This window comes from Atractosteus spatula, chromosome 15 (assembly GCF_055471065.1).
Source record: "Atractosteus spatula isolate fAtrSpa1 chromosome 15, fAtrSpa1.hap1, whole genome shotgun sequence".
Taxonomy (NCBI): Eukaryota; Metazoa; Chordata; class Actinopteri; order Semionotiformes; family Lepisosteidae; genus Atractosteus; species Atractosteus spatula.
Window position 1 is genome coordinate 12,722,604 of NC_142720.1, and position 15,657 is coordinate 12,738,260.

Sequence of the window (15,657 nt, forward strand, 5' to 3'; positions counted from 1 at the left end):
AAATGTCTGGAAAGATAAGACGTTTTTCTCCAACAGTTCGCTTCATAGTTACTTGGTTGCTAATTATCCAAATATAAAATAGTTTAGAAAGGGAGAAGGCACTTTCCAGACACAATCTTAATGGAGAAATACAATATCCCTCGCTTAGCTGTCATGTAGTTGGAAAAGCCCAACATTGCCACGGCACACACAGGCCTACCTCCGAGAGCTGCGTGCCGCGGGGCGGAGTGATGGAGCTGCTCGGGGCCTGCTTGCTCCCAGCTTTCATGGCAGCGTCCCGCCGGGCCTGCTCCAGCAGGAGCCGGGCTCTCTCCTTCAGCTCCTCCTGCCGGGACTGCGCTCTCTGCCGGGGTGTATACAACGCAAAGGACGTCAAGGACACACAGCACATGGCTAAAAGGGGAACTGCAAAGCTATTTCCATAATTCAGAGCGAGGAAGAATCAGCACCGATGAGTGCGTTTCAAACCACAATAAGAGTAACATGTACACACTTGTAAAACCCACAATTCACATGACAAAATAATTTCCAGGTAGTTTCAGCGCCATATTCTGCGATTCAGAACAAGACAACAAAACATCCGGTGAGGTGAAGCAGCCCTGTTACATTGTAAACATGCAGGCTTGTGAATACATCTCTTTAATCCAGTAGAAATATTGCTCTCAACATCAAGACAGTTTTGCGGATTAATGGAAATTACTTGTTAAGTCTGTATGAAGAACGCGTTGGGAAATTTCTGCTGTGAAATGTCAGTTGCACAACCCGTCGTTAATTTGCTTGTACCTCACATTACATTAGTTATTACAGTGACTAGTGAGCAGGAAGGGCCGCTTCACATCTCAATTCGTGGGAACTCTTGCTCTCGCCTGTGGCAAGACCAGGGGTTTGCCACAAAATGGTGACTTACAGTACTTTCCACAAAGTTCACAATTCTGTGCTTAATTCGAAATTCGCAATTTTATTCTATGCAGTCAACAAATTTATTTTATTACTGGGATTTAAGAACTGGTCTGAGAAACTGGGACTGCAGTTCCCCTTTAACTCAAGTTTTGAAAGCACTGTCTTGACAGAGGTGTAGCCAAAACTCCATACATAGAGCAAGAAGCATTTCCAACACAGAACTTTAAAACCTGCACTGCCCTTTGGGTCGTGGGGTAATAGTCCTCAAAGCCAGATGGTCATACAATACTGGTCTTTACTTGGACAGGCACATTCTCACCTTTTCATCAGTGCCACCTGACTGCTGGGTGGAAGGAACCTGGAAAGAAAAATCACTTACAGGGAATTGTTTCCAAGACTAATGGATTTAAAAAAAAATGAAAACCCTTGAAGGGCTTTTATTTATCTACTTATTTATTTTGCAATTCAGCATGAAACATGGTTTTGCCAATATCACATAAGGTTTTCTCATTATCGGGCTCAATGAACGTAAAATTGTTGAAGAGCTGTGTTCCCTCGAATTACGACAACCCTGTTGTTACTTCATCCTCACTGATAGAATTTAAACAAACCATTACTTGAGTAACACGAATGTAAGTCATAAGCTTCGATGCAGAAGTGCTACAAAGTTCAATCAGGATATTTTCCTGTCACAATGTCTCCTGCCTGAAGACTCCACATTCATGTTTTTATTAAAGGATTGTCCTACCTTGGTCATAGAGAGCCACTGTATCTGTTTTTTAGTAGCGGAATTTTGAAGGATTCACTTGGATCAATGATTTAATTAAGTGAACTTCACATGCTAATTGACTATTTAAGGCTACCAATGAAACGTGCGAGGTGACATCTCTCCAGGGACCAGTGTTGGACACCTTGTTTTAATTTACAAATCTGTGGAAAATTAAGAAAAGTAACATGGAAGAAACAGTGTAGTAAGCCAGTCTTTAAAGTCTTATTTTTGCACAGATATTGCAAGACTGATTTTCTGCTGTGATAAGAGTATCCATAATGTGTGTCTGGAACGTGTGGACGCACCGGACAAACAGAACAGAAGTTACCTGTGAGGGTTTTGTGACCTGGTCTGTGTGGTTGAGAGTGGACGTGATGTCCGAGGTGGCTTCAGAGTCAGAGTGCCTCAGGCTGGCCCGCTTTTTCTTGATGAGGTCGGCGTCGCGGTTGTAAGAGAAGCCAAGTTTGTGCGGAGGACAGGTTCCAGCCTTCCGGATGGGGGAACCCAGTTCAGAACTTCTGCTCTCCAAAAGCCCAGCCTTGTCCTCCACAGAGCCACCAGTGGCCCCAGTAATCTCCCTTTTCTCCTTGCCTGGAATGTCACATGGAAGTATGGGAGATGCCTCCTGCTTTTGTTCGCTGACATGCTGTAAGTCACTCAATTCTGAAGCGGCTATTTTAAGCAGTCCCTGCTCCCTAAGGGATGGCTGCACTTTTGCCGCAACTCTGCTCTCATTTTCCCGAAGCTCCTCCGCTGCAAAACCACCAGTGGAACTTGGATGAGGCTGTAAATTACTAGTTTGGCTCCGTATCGAGGGGAAGGTGGGAGATTCCTTGCTGGGACTTGGACTAAGAGCTGGTGATGGGCTGTCACTCTTTTGTTCTCCTACAGCGGCGCTGCCTATGGGCACAGGCTCTTCCCGAGTTGGGGCACTGACCTCGACACCATTTTCGGTCTGGAAATCTGCTTCCCGATTCACCTCGTTCAGCTCCGCATAAAACTTGTCCTGATCAATGGAGCTGTTGGTGTCCGTTTCAAAGTCCCCAACTTTGTAGGTGCTCCTACTGCTATTGGCTTCAATCTGCACCACGTTCAGTTCTTCCCCACTGAAATGAGCCCTTATCTGATACAGGTAGGTCATGACAGTGAGCTTGTCAGGAATCGCAAGCAGCACCATGTCTGAGGGCTCCAGTAACCGAGAGATTCCCAGGCTGGCAAAGCCATCATAAGCCTTGAAAACAGTGAATAACACACTTATTTTAAAAGACAAAGAGGCAGGCACAGAGGCTTTAACCTTCATTAATGCACAACAATTCCTTCATCTTTTTTCTCACCAAAGAAAATAAATCCCAACTGCAGAAGTGAGAGACATCACATCTCACTATTTTTTTACAGAATTCATAAAATTGAAGCAGAAGGTTAAATGTCCTCTTCAAGGTCAAGTGTGAGACAATTGCTAAACCAATTTCAGGCCTTTACATGTTCTCTGACAGCTTAACTAAGCAGTCCTTCTCAAACTTAAACCCTGCTGAAGATAAAGATTGGATCACCCTTCGGTGCATGTAGCCTTTGAGACTTGGCAATGCAATAGAATATTTAGAGCCAGCTAACCTCACTAGGCAGGTACAAACAGGTAGCTGGGATATGTTAGGGTAGCCATCTGTCTGACTAGATTTGGAATAGGACAATCAGGAATCAGTGGGACGAGTCGGCAGTGACAGAGAATGTCAAGGATGGGTTCTAAGATAAGAAAGTGAGATATAAAGAAACACTAAACTAATCCGTCCTGGGCCTTATCACAGCTGATCAACCTTCTCCTTTCTACTGCCCATGTAATTGCAGTGATTTGTGCTGATGAAAAATACAGGCAGATAATCAAGAAGCAAAACTCAATCCTGCGATCACCTGATAGGCGATTAAAAAAAGAAAAAAATAGCCATTAAAACAAGACACGAAGCAAGTTTTTTTTCACCCCCCCCCCCCCCACCACTCTGAAAGAGCCCCTCCTGGTATCACTACTTGTATCTCAGAGCCACTGATGGCGTTTTTGATTCCATCTGTTGACGAACATCGTTTTCATTGTCTATGGGTCCTGACATTTTTGGATCTGCAGGTTTATCAAGTTTTGGAATAATCAAGGGGAGCCATTTCTCAATTTACAGTTAATTGCTGCCGTGTTTGTTTTTTTTTTTCCTTTTTCAACGACAACGGCTATTGTGAGAGAACCGCCTCCGCGCTGGACTCAACGCCGAGAAAGGGCCGGCGACAAACAAGTCTGCCGTTGCTCCGCGGCGGGTAGGGTTTTCGCTTTCACCCTCCTGCAGAAGGGAGAAAAAGAGAACCCCGATAGGGTTTCCAACACTTATTCACCACAGCAAAGTGTTTTTTTATTGTTCCCTCCCGGATAAAAGCATTTGCTGGGAGTGAACGACAAGCTTGCGTCTGAATGGAAAGTAAAAGAAGAAAAAAGAAAAACAGGCGCGGCATTCGGGAACAAAATGCTTGGCTCCAGTTACGCAAAGTGACATACTTCATATTCCGAATACCTTCCAGACCAGAATTCCGTTCAATTGTACAGGACATCAAGGACTAGGAGGAAAAAAAAACTTTTCTGCCAGTTGCTTACTTCTGAGTTTTGCTCGTTCTCTGTAAAATCTTGCTTTCTGCTGAGAAATTAAGCAGAGCCGGATTTTCTGTAAACCTCCTGAACAGCACATTGTTTTTGGACGCAGTAAAGCCTCCTTTCAAAAGTGGCCCTTCAGGTTGATTGACATACGTCAACCACTGTCTATCAACAGTAGCCCCCCAAGGCCATATTCTAAACATTTCTCAATTATTCAATACGGCAGCACACTAACCAAGATCGGATATCACAGGAAATTACTCCCCCCTCTTTAATTCGGCGGTTATAGAATCTCACAAGCTAAGCCTGTGAAACTAAAGATATTCTCTCCTGTATTGATTGCTTTATTCTATCAGAGTATATTTCAATCGTGTCTGGGATTATGAAAATCATTCCCCCCAAAAAAAACAATGATTCTATCTAACGTAAATGTTTTTTGGGGACAAATACAGGATTTCAGCAAACTTAACCTTTCCTGCTCCTGCACTGGTCACCTGTGACTCTGCTTTAACCAGCCTCTCAGTTTACCAGCTATAGGGAGCACTCTGTTATTCATTCATAGATGGTGGCTTAATTGGTTAGGAGGAGGAAATGTCAAATGTTCTATGCATCTGCATGGACATTATACATAGCCATTGTTCATCATGTGGCATTCATCCCAAACAAGGGCACTAGGGGTTATCAGTCAGAATTGTGTGAGCACAGGAAATAAACCTGCAGGAAGCAACTGAGATATTCAATGTAGCTGTCAAGCGAGGGAACCGAACGAGTGATGAAAGAAGCAAACCACACAATAAACAATATGGGCTGTTCTCAGGAAAAAAAGAGGTTATAAATGATACACTTCAGATTAGACACAAAATAAAACGGGGGAGGGGGGGAGGTTTTACATTAGGCTACTAATACCTTTTATTGGGTTAAGTTACACTCCTGCAATGCAGTTTAGCCTGACGGGCGGAGGGAATTATATTTAATACATAAAAAACATTTTCGCTTCTGTCATATTTACGCACGGATTGAGATCTGCCTGTGTTCGGAAATTAGAAGAAATAAAACACGTCACTTTATAAATATAATTCACACATCGCTAGGATGCACACCCAGTCTGTGTTTATACACTTGCAGAAAATGTAAAGTCACAGGCTTTGGGGCTGTAAGTGATATGCACCCTTAACACAGTTAGATACCCTTTCGAAAACCTATTCGTCTTGCACATTTTGCAGAAAATTCCTCAATGGGGGGAACTAAAAAAATGTCTTATAAAGGATAGCGGCTCTTTTCTCCAGCTGAAATGCTTTAAACGCAAATGTTAGCTCTAAAATGGATTACAGAAATCCTGGACTAGCGACATGAACCTCAAATAACAAGCTTTTCATGTAAAAAAAATGTTCGCAGTTACCTCATAAAAATGCACTGTATACAGCAAGAGACTGAGGCTGTTTAGTGTACTCACAGCAGGCATTAAATTATGATGCTATCTTAGCATTCCCAGGTGATTTTCATATTTCTTGTGAGGTAGAGTGCAAAACAAAACTAAATTTTATAACACTTTCCATCTGAGCGGCAGGGGAGCTACCTTCAGAGAAGAGCAATTATAAACCTGAAAAAAAACAAACTTACCTTTTTAAGGGGATTAATAGAAAACAAAAAAAAACTTACAATAAGGCTAAATTTGTATCAGTCAGCGGTCCTTTACCTTTTTGTTGTTTTCTTTAATATCCTGAGGATTGAGGGACTTGTAGTCACTGAGGGAGAAAACACAACAGTAGGCATCTACAGTATTCGATAAAAGAGGCAATATAAAAATTGCATTTAAAAATGTGATCTATAATGGCATTATACTGTAACAAGAAATTTCACAGCTATGCAATCAACAAAACTAATAGAGTGGAAAATAAAAAATAACCAGTGATCACATGAGTTTTTTTTTTTGCCTGAAGGTTTTCCATCTAAAAAGTGAAGTTAACAGGCACCGACCAGAGGCCAGCCTTTAAAACCAAATTTACCATGCAGTAATCCCTTGTTGTCAGTGTACAAAGACCTACAGGCTTATTTGTCTCATCTTATTTCAACACTGACACAATTTTTGTAATCTTCCTGTAGACAGCTATTTGGATGAGATTAGTAAAAAGAAAAAAAAAGAATAAAAAAAACAAATCAGTTTAATACGAATCCCATTTTCTTCAAATAACGCCAGTGTAAAACAGACACGGGAAAACAAAAACCGAACAAGTCCATTCATTTGATATTTTGATCTTTCACTTTTTCATGTGCTCGGAACCGAATGCAAACTGTATCATGATGTCCATCTCAATGCAAATGGATTAACCAAAGCAGAGATGGAGCAGTTTATTTTTTAACTAGGGGGACCCCATACAGAATTTTAAACTTCAAGAAAACACTTTTTTTTTTGTCTTTCTTCTTTTCTCATGAACTATAGAAAACTTGTTCATACAAGTCACTTGAGGATAAGACCAAAATAAAAAAAATCAAGTATATATACACTATATCCTATAAAAATTGTAGGTATTGCACACATGCACATTTTGCTTATACAAAATGCACACATAATATTATTCAATCTGTTCCACTGCAACTCCTTTCCTAAGCCTGGCAGGAACAATGTGCAATGTTTTCTCTCACTTACATGTAATCAGGCCTGAAGTGGTGCAGTAATGCACAAAAGGCCAAACCATTCCTCCAGGACGTGGTGAAGTTGGTGATTTTCACCCCTCGATAGTTTTTTGTAACCTCTCTGCACCAGGCAAGCAGTGACTGACTGGCATTTGGCTTCTTCCCCAGAACAGGGCTTGGGACTGGGCTTGGCTGGAAGGGAAAAAAAAAAAATGAAGAGAATGAGAGGAGGAAAAAAAAACTTAAAAGGAATAACACAGGAGCAAAATTAACATTAATTGACCTAAACCAGATGATGCGCGTCTTTTGATGTGTATTTAGATCTTCAAAAACTGTCAATTTCTGGTGACGGTGGCCCAGCTAAAAGACAACAATCACTAGTTATTATCTTCAATCTCTGCCCCTGGCGGTTCTCTGTGAAGGAAGCTGGCAGTGCAGGATTCCTCCCTGGTTCTGAGAGCAGGCTGAGATTTGCACAGGTGGAAGCATCATGTCAAATCTTCACAAGGCTCTAGGCCTTTCCTATCCGACTGTCTCTGGAAACGGGTACGTCAGTCAAACCTTATTTTTTTTTTACAGTTTTAATTGTTGCATAATTACAACCGCACAAATACAAATCTATTTTTGTGCTAGTCCTGAAAATACATCTATAAATGTCTTTGCAGAAATTCTTTGGACGTTTTACGGTAAGTCCTTCAGGTTTGTCAGAACTGTGAAGAAGACTTGCTAGGGTGTAGAGAAGGTCTATAAAAACAAATCCACACCTGAGGACAAGACGTGTTTTTCATATTTTTTCATTAATCAGGGGAGATTTTCTAAACTGGAAACCAAGGATGTCTTACATCTGATTTGGATGCTTATGTAGATTCACTCAATTGTAATTCCATTAACAAAATTCAATGGAAGAGAAACAAAGTTCTATTAAAATACATATTCTAACATTTAAGACAAGCAAATATTTTGTTTTCCTTCATCTCTCACATTCATAGGTTTCTTTTTTAACACTTAAGAACATGGTTTTATATAAGGACACCATCAAAGAAGAAAATGTAAACAGCGGCATACATAAAGCCAAATTCCTTATAGCAGCACCTCAATAATATCCTCATTGTGGTGCATTAATGTTAATTTCATCTTACTTTAAAATAATATCAAAGACTACTTTAATGAACACAAAACTCTCGGTTAAGCTTTTGAAGTCCAGTTAACCAAAGCCGACAAAAACTCTACTCTTTTTTCCAAGGAGCAAAGATTTGTGTTCTATGGGGCACAAACATTTCAGAAACGATGATTACCTTATTGCTGCAGGACACAAAACCACCAAATTAGACAATGGTGATTACATCAAAATAAATAATCCTGACTAATAAATCCTGATTCTACTTGGTTCTGCACAGGCTGTTTCACCACCTCAGAAAGGGTTACTATTAGCTTTTGCGATCAAGAGACTAAATCAGTTGAGCATTTGTGAATATTTCCAACAGACTAACAACGCCCCCCATTGGCTAGACAAAGTAACTACAAAAAGAAAAAAGCTTTTGCGACTTTAAAAGCTGTTACAATTTATGATTTAAAAGCAATTTATACTTAATGAGTATATGCACATTTTTAAAAGATGGCTATTCAGAAAGGGTGTAAGTACTAATAGGAGGAACATTACCTGCAGTACCTATGATTGAATGTTAATACACCATTTAACTTGTGTAAATTGTGCCAAGTGAGCAGTATGACATGCAACACAACCAACTGGATGTTTGGAGTTCTCTCCAAAAATACTTATCAGCTTAGACTACAGCCATTGCAACTGACCAGACAGAATTCAAACTAAGCACTGAGACTAAGACTAACTTCCTAGTTGAAGCCCAGCTCCAAGACAAACTATCCAGGGCAAACTCTGGAGAGAAAGGCCACTGACTATCAGAATGGATAGACAGCTTGCAAAAAGGTCCAACTTGAATAAAGGCAATGCTTCCAAACATCTGGAATTTCCATTTCTAACTATCTTTTAGAAATGGCTTGGACTGCTATTGGGTGTAGTCATTTTAAATTTGAATGTATATATGCATTATTGATTATGCACTAATGATCTTTTCCTGCTGAGGAGCTGTTTTATTTATTGCCTGATTTGGAGCAAATAATGTGAATGGCTTCAGACAAAAATATTTTCAGTTTGGCAGGGGATGGGGGATATAGCTTGAAAGTGATTAAGGTGATTATTAAGTGATAGATGGTGATTAAGGTGACCAGTTTTGGTTATAAAAATATACTGCTGCTCTGGACATATCCCTGGACTTAACAAGATGTCCAACCTGACAGACTAATAGTGATGTCTAAAACTTTTTAGTTTCGAACAGAGAAAACTACAAGTAGACCTGATATTCAAAGCATTCAAAATCCTCAAAGGCACTGACAAAGTCAACCCACTGGCCTGCAAAATCAACAGTGAAATACAAGCCAGTCCCATAAGTATATAGAAGTGCATTAAAAACTGAGAACAGGAGGTACTTCTTCACCCAGAGTGTTGAGAGAGAGGAACATGCTACATAGCCATGTTCTCGTCGACACAGTTTTCATCTTCCATGTAGTGTTTCAATGAACAAATGACTAAATAACCAAGCTTCAACCCAATCCGTTTTTTTTTACGTATACCGAAAGCTAGAAATGAACTCAGCCCAGCATTACAATCCTGAACTGAAAAGTGTTTTAATAAGCTTACATAAACCATTTTCCTCACTGCCCGTTCTTGTGTTTCCTCAAAGTGACATTGATCTGATGTAAGAAGGGGTACATGAATAATACTGGCTTGTCTAGATGTTGTCTAACACATCTTTTATCAAAGACAAAACTTCTTCAGTACCCAACTACAGAACACAGAAAATGTCATGCCCCCAAAGCAATTTTCTGTAAAGGGGTGGGGCAGCCTGTTTGAAGATTAAACTGTTGACTTTTATAAATTGCATATTAAATGGTAATTTGACCTTTCAGACATCAGGGGCAAAGGAACATTATGTAAAAATGACTGGAGTAATTAAGACATTAATTTACAGAATATTTCTAATTAACAGAATTTAAAAAAAAAAAAAAACAGTCATTTTAGTTAAGGAAATATTCCAGGGAAAACCATCAACTAATTTACAACTTTCAAGTTACCAGTTTCAGATGCTTGAGATGAAGGTCGATTTCGTGCGCAACACGTGACTGTTACTGTGTCAAAGCAGTGCTTATGGATCACTGGTTATGACCTTGATTTTACTATTAAATTGTGTAAAATTCATCCCTTCTGCTACATTCCCAAAATCCAACAACCCCGCCTCAACCTTACGATTCATTCCAATTAAGCCCACTCAACCCAGTCTAGCAGAATCTCACCCCAGAACGGAAGAAAAGAAATCAGACATATCTAGTAAAAGCACAATGCCTGCATCTCTGTTCTTTTATGAGCATGCAGACACCTTAGTATTTTCCTTCAAAGCAATTTTGAAGTAGCTGTCGGGCTTTCATTAAATAGTTACCTGGGATTAATGTGCAGGTGCCATTAAAGCAATTAGAAGAACATCATTTAACTGCAATGTTCTTTAGGCAACCTTGAGTTGTCAGTGTGTGTTGTCTATATTGGCACTTGTGTGTGAAAAGCCATGGAGATTTAACCACTTGTCACTCAAGACCAACGCACATGAAGCACTGCTTCTACATGCAATACAGTATGTGTACTTTTCTAAAGACAAATGGAAATATGATGGAACTCCTTACAAATCAACCATTTTTCTTAGAACAAGCATTGTTTATTTCATTAATAGAAGGTAATACTAAAAAAAGCATAAGGAGAAACATTTTAACCAGATTAAATGTGACTCGCGTGTTTTGATACAACAAAACTGATGCCATAAACACTCAGAATATAAATGTTCCGTACAGTGTTGTGGGTTTAAACATGGCATTCCTGTTAAAACACATATTCATCCTTATCAAATGATTTGGCATCAAGCCGAACGTTTAAGTGCCATTTTTCTCTGCTTCAAGGAAGGATTAGTATATCCTAGTCACAAACCCAAATTATTCCAAAAAATAAAAATCCTTTATTATTTCCAGTTAAACAAAATGCAATTATATGGAACATTTTAAAATAGGCAACAATGATTAAATCGTTCTTTAAGAAAATTCAGTGTCAATAAGACGCATTCTGGAAAAATGCTGTAATCTCTTAACTGTGCCTTCATCTAGGAATCCAAAGATTATTAAAGCATTTACACTGTTTATCCAGCACTCAGGGTTTCCTCATGAAAGACCAGTCCTGAGCCACTGTGTACTTTTGATTTACATCTTTCATTGATAACTCAATAATCCAGCATGCTTACAAGGGAAAAGCACTGAATAAAAACCATCATGCCTTACAGAGTCATGTAACTTCACTGATAGTTCTAGATCTGAACAGACACAGTAAAAGAACAATTATTGTAAGGACAGTGACACAAACTAGAAAACAGGATTGTTGTCCCATAAACTTATGCATGAAAACAAAAGGTATTAACCACCAACCCCAGCTTCAAAATTGCAGTAACAAAATTATTCCTCATTAATAACAACAGTTGGCTTCTATAGCTCAGTACTATACAGTACTGTGTGCTGACTCCTATGAAGAGGTTTAAAAGTGTTTTTCCTTCACAGGATGCATTTAAACTGCAGTACAACACTCTTAAAGGTTACAGCCATATCGGTCTTCAACATCTTTCTGCCGCTCGTAAAATGGCGTTTCAGATGGTGTCTTCTCTTCTCTCTCTGGGTCTTGCAGGACTCAACCCCCAACCAACAAGCAGGAGGATCTCAAAATGAAACAGGCTTTTACATTTAATTTGAGATTGAGGAGAAACTAGCTACCACCCTCCCCCCACTGCACACTTCATCTCTCCCTCCTCAAAAAAAAAATCAACAAGTACTTTTTATGTCTTAAAAAATCAAGGAGATGCAGCGTTTGAGAATTCTGTAATGCCCTTACTGTAAAACTTGTAATCCCTTATTTGTGCTTGGGGCTAGACATCCTACTATAAAAAATATTACTTTGGAGAGCAGAGTTTACAAACTCAGAAACTCTAATGCATGCTAGTGCAGATTGAACATTTATATTTATCAGCTTTATGACTCAAGGCAAAAAATGACTTTGTTATACAAACTGCAACAATTTTTTTTCCATTGCAACAGCAAAAAGTTCTTTCTTTACCTTAGGGATAGGGCTGCGGCACTTATTTTGACATTCTGCACAATCTGGGGAGCTCAGGAAACGCAGATGAACTGCAAAAAGTTGATTATATTTTTCTTCCCTGTCCAGGATTACTATACAGAATAAAACACTTCATCCACATTTAATTGTAAGTTTGTACTAATTTTGGATATTTTGCATGTCACAATTTCCAAATAATGTTGGAGTGTGGAGCTGCATCAGCATGTGCTGGCTGCAAAGGAATTAGCCTTTGCTTGTTCCATGGTGAAAAACAGAGAAGAAACAACGTTTTGGATGTTCACAAGTGAAGAAGGCTCAACACCCAAAACGTTTTTAGCTACCTGTTCAATTTCAGAATAATATCACAAAGCCACAGATAGAATATAATTCAGAAAAAAATACATCAATTAAAAACTTACATAGTCAATAACTCTTCCACTACAGTCATTATTTATACTCTCACATACAGCTGTGAAAATAGTGAAAAGGTTATAACTCTCCATGATTAGCCACTCATGTAATACATATGAAAATTAGATGCTTTAGAGACGATGCAAGATAAAAAGAAAGTACATGCCAAACAAATATTAATCAGAAAAAACAGCAAATGGCTTTCTGACAGCAACATTCCTTTTTGGTTTCATACAAATTTACCACACCATCTGGGGAAGGTTAATTTTATAAACACAAGACACCATGGGCAGAGACTCGCTGCATTTGTAGTTTCACACTTGTAAATGATAACAGCATGACTAAATTAAATTTGGGTCTGTTCTACTATAAATGCCAATTCAGGGGCTTTGAATAAAAAAAAACAAAACACATCACACTGTTCAGCTACCCAGTTTTAGCCCTCAATGCATAATAATATGCAAGTTATAGCTTTAGACTGTCATGAAAGACTGTGCAGTTACACTTGTAACTGAGCATTACCCACACTCACGCATCTACAAATTAGCTCTGCCGTACAGCAGGAAATTTTGACAATCTGAAGATGAGAGTTGTAAATGGAGCATCTGTCTTTTTCAATTGTATGTGTCATTCGCGTATGAAACGCCATTCATGCATGATCCGACCATGAAGTAAACATTATAATTCACAACCAAAACAAATACATATAAAATGAGAACACAGTCTTAAAAAACAAACCCGCAAGTCATTCAAAAAGCAAAATGGTCTAAAGAGAACAGACTCATAAATCTGCAATACATTAATCTCCTTTATGGCATCTTCAACAAACAAATTAGGGATGCAGTAATTCACAGATCTATCAGATAAATAGTCTATTTATCAATTAATCAGTGCCTCAGCCAAAAAAACTAATTAAGAAAGTCTTTGAGCAATATGTTACACAGGGAAATAAGCACAATCAGTAACCCTAATGCTAATACACCATTGTCCAAGGAACGTCAGCTTGCATTTGATGGGATACTAAGATAATCAAAGCAATTAAAAACAAAATAATTGCAGAGTCACCCCTTTAACAAAGGTCTTGATCAAAATAAGGATGCTCCATAAATGTACTTAGTGAGCACAGAGTAGTGATCGATGATCTCTGAAAGACATTCTTTGGTACATGTAGTTTAAAGCAACCAAAAATAGTTGCTTAAACAAGACGAGAGGAGCACAGTAATCTTTCCAGAAAGTCACAGGAAATCTTTGCAAAAGTAAAAACACTTCGTTTTTTACAGACTCAGGTTTAAGGTAATAGGCAAAGGGGTTCATTTTAAATCAAATGCAAATTATATTCCTTTACGTTCAGAGGTGGAAGTGATACTGAAGTGTGTTCAGTAGCAAATGCCGTTAGAATCATGCCTGAGTAAAATGGAGGGCAAAAAATATTCAGTGTTCCTAAGAGGATATAGGGATTAAAATGTGTATCAACAAGTGTGCAGGACTGTCATTGCACCTCTATAAACAAATTTGAGCAAGTAAAACTAATTTTAGGAGGCCTTCAGTCAGGTTTGAACACTTCTTAGACATCAGCATGTCAGAATTTCATTATTTTTTCTAAAACGTTTCAACCGCTGTCAATATAGGGAAATAAAAGACATACTTTAAATAGCTGATGAGCAGCAACTGCATCTTGTTTCAAGAACTTCATCAACAGATACATTGGAAACATGTTAATCAAAACTAATGAAAAGACGGTAAATGAAAAACCAGAGAACAGCAACCCAGCATTTTTATCCTTTTATTAAAATACAGTCTTGATTTCATCTAAAAATAATGAAAAAATGCACATTGTATGGTTTACATGACAAACTGCACAGTGCTGCTCACTCATATTTCTGAAGAATAATACGGATGCAGTACTTTACTGAAACTATCTTATGAAAACACTGAAAGTGAACTACTGGTGCCAGACAGCTCTTTGACAAGACACAATTAAAGCCTTATCACTGCTCTTTCCCCCCCCCACATTTGCACGGCACAAATTAAACAGTACATATCTTTGAAACAAATTCACAGAGCATTCTGAAAGGCTTTTTTTTTCCCTGTGGCAGGAACTTGCATTAATTTAATTAGAATTTGATAGTGACCACTTCAGTAAAGAGTGGACCAAAGGAGGAGCTCATTTTCTTGCCATCTCCGCAACAAGAGCAATATTTATTGTTTCTAAGGCCTTACAGGAGCTGGCCTTGACTGGGTTTAAGCCCACACACCTGTGTGTCAGGGCAGGATAAGCCTAGATTAAGCTTATGTTACCGTCTCTCTCTGCCATGTCATTCAAAACCTCTATAGGCAACCATGGCAGGACAAAGCACCTTTTGGGCCACCCTAATAAACGCCATTAGGTTTGAGACATCAAACATGGAAGATTAAAAGATTTTCAAAATTTGTCGTTGGGCAACTTCCTAACTCAAACAGGTATTCTTCTGGAGATTACACTACTATTTGTTTTCATTTTTTTTGGTGCAAAACCAGTAGTACTGTAATCCCCAGATGATAAAAGTAAGGAGTTATGAAAGCAAGATTATAAACCACTTTGTAAACCCATTAGCTTTTGTACTGTACTGTGTGGATACTGAAAAGCTCTCCAACTTCTTAACTGGTGAACGGCACAAAAAAAAATAAGGACCATGGCATTTCTGTTTCCAGCCCACAGTAAATGCGGTCGCCTTGTTCCCCTGTGGAAAGACTGTCTCAGGATCACAGAGGCTTTCCATTGGCTTCATGCACTAACATTTCTCAATAGGAAATGATGTCAAGGGATTTTTTTTAAGTAGAGTTTAAAGACATCAGCTCTACACTACAAGAGGACATGACAGAAAGGTTATTTAAACTTTAAGAAAAATAAAAAGTGTTTGTGAAGTTTTGAAGTAATCTGATCTGGTGCACGCAGTGTATGACTAAAGGATTATGGACAATGGTTCAAGTCTAAAACTGGGCTCAAATCAAGCCTCAGAAAGTTCTCAGAAGAATTGGCCAACCAGAAGGCAGGCCACGATCATGTCCAAAACCTGGATCGGTAGAGAAATGCACAGTTTTAAGAGCTCTGTAGGAAACTAACCT

General features: G+C 38.9%; 1 protein-coding gene across 8 annotated transcripts in view; it reads right to left on the reverse strand.

The window, feature by feature from the left end:
- Positions 1–15,657, reverse strand: part of ehbp1 (EH domain binding protein 1) — a 134,418-nt gene that overhangs the window by 47,720 nt on the left and 71,041 nt on the right. For 7 of the 8 annotated variants that reach the window (XM_088933852.1, XM_088933853.1, XM_088933849.1 and 4 more), the window contains exons 11-15: positions 6,940–7,118; positions 5,989–6,037; positions 1,998–2,900; positions 1,220–1,258; positions 200–343 (exon numbers count right to left, since the gene is read on the reverse strand). In XM_088933852.1, the coding sequence (XP_088789978.1) occupies positions 200–343; positions 1,220–1,258; positions 1,998–2,900; positions 5,989–6,037; positions 6,940–7,118 (1,314 nt within the window). The remainder of the gene's footprint in view (positions 1–199; positions 344–1,219; positions 1,259–1,997; positions 2,901–5,988; positions 6,038–6,939; positions 7,119–15,657) is intronic. The other variant, XM_088933851.1, reaches the window with a different exon arrangement.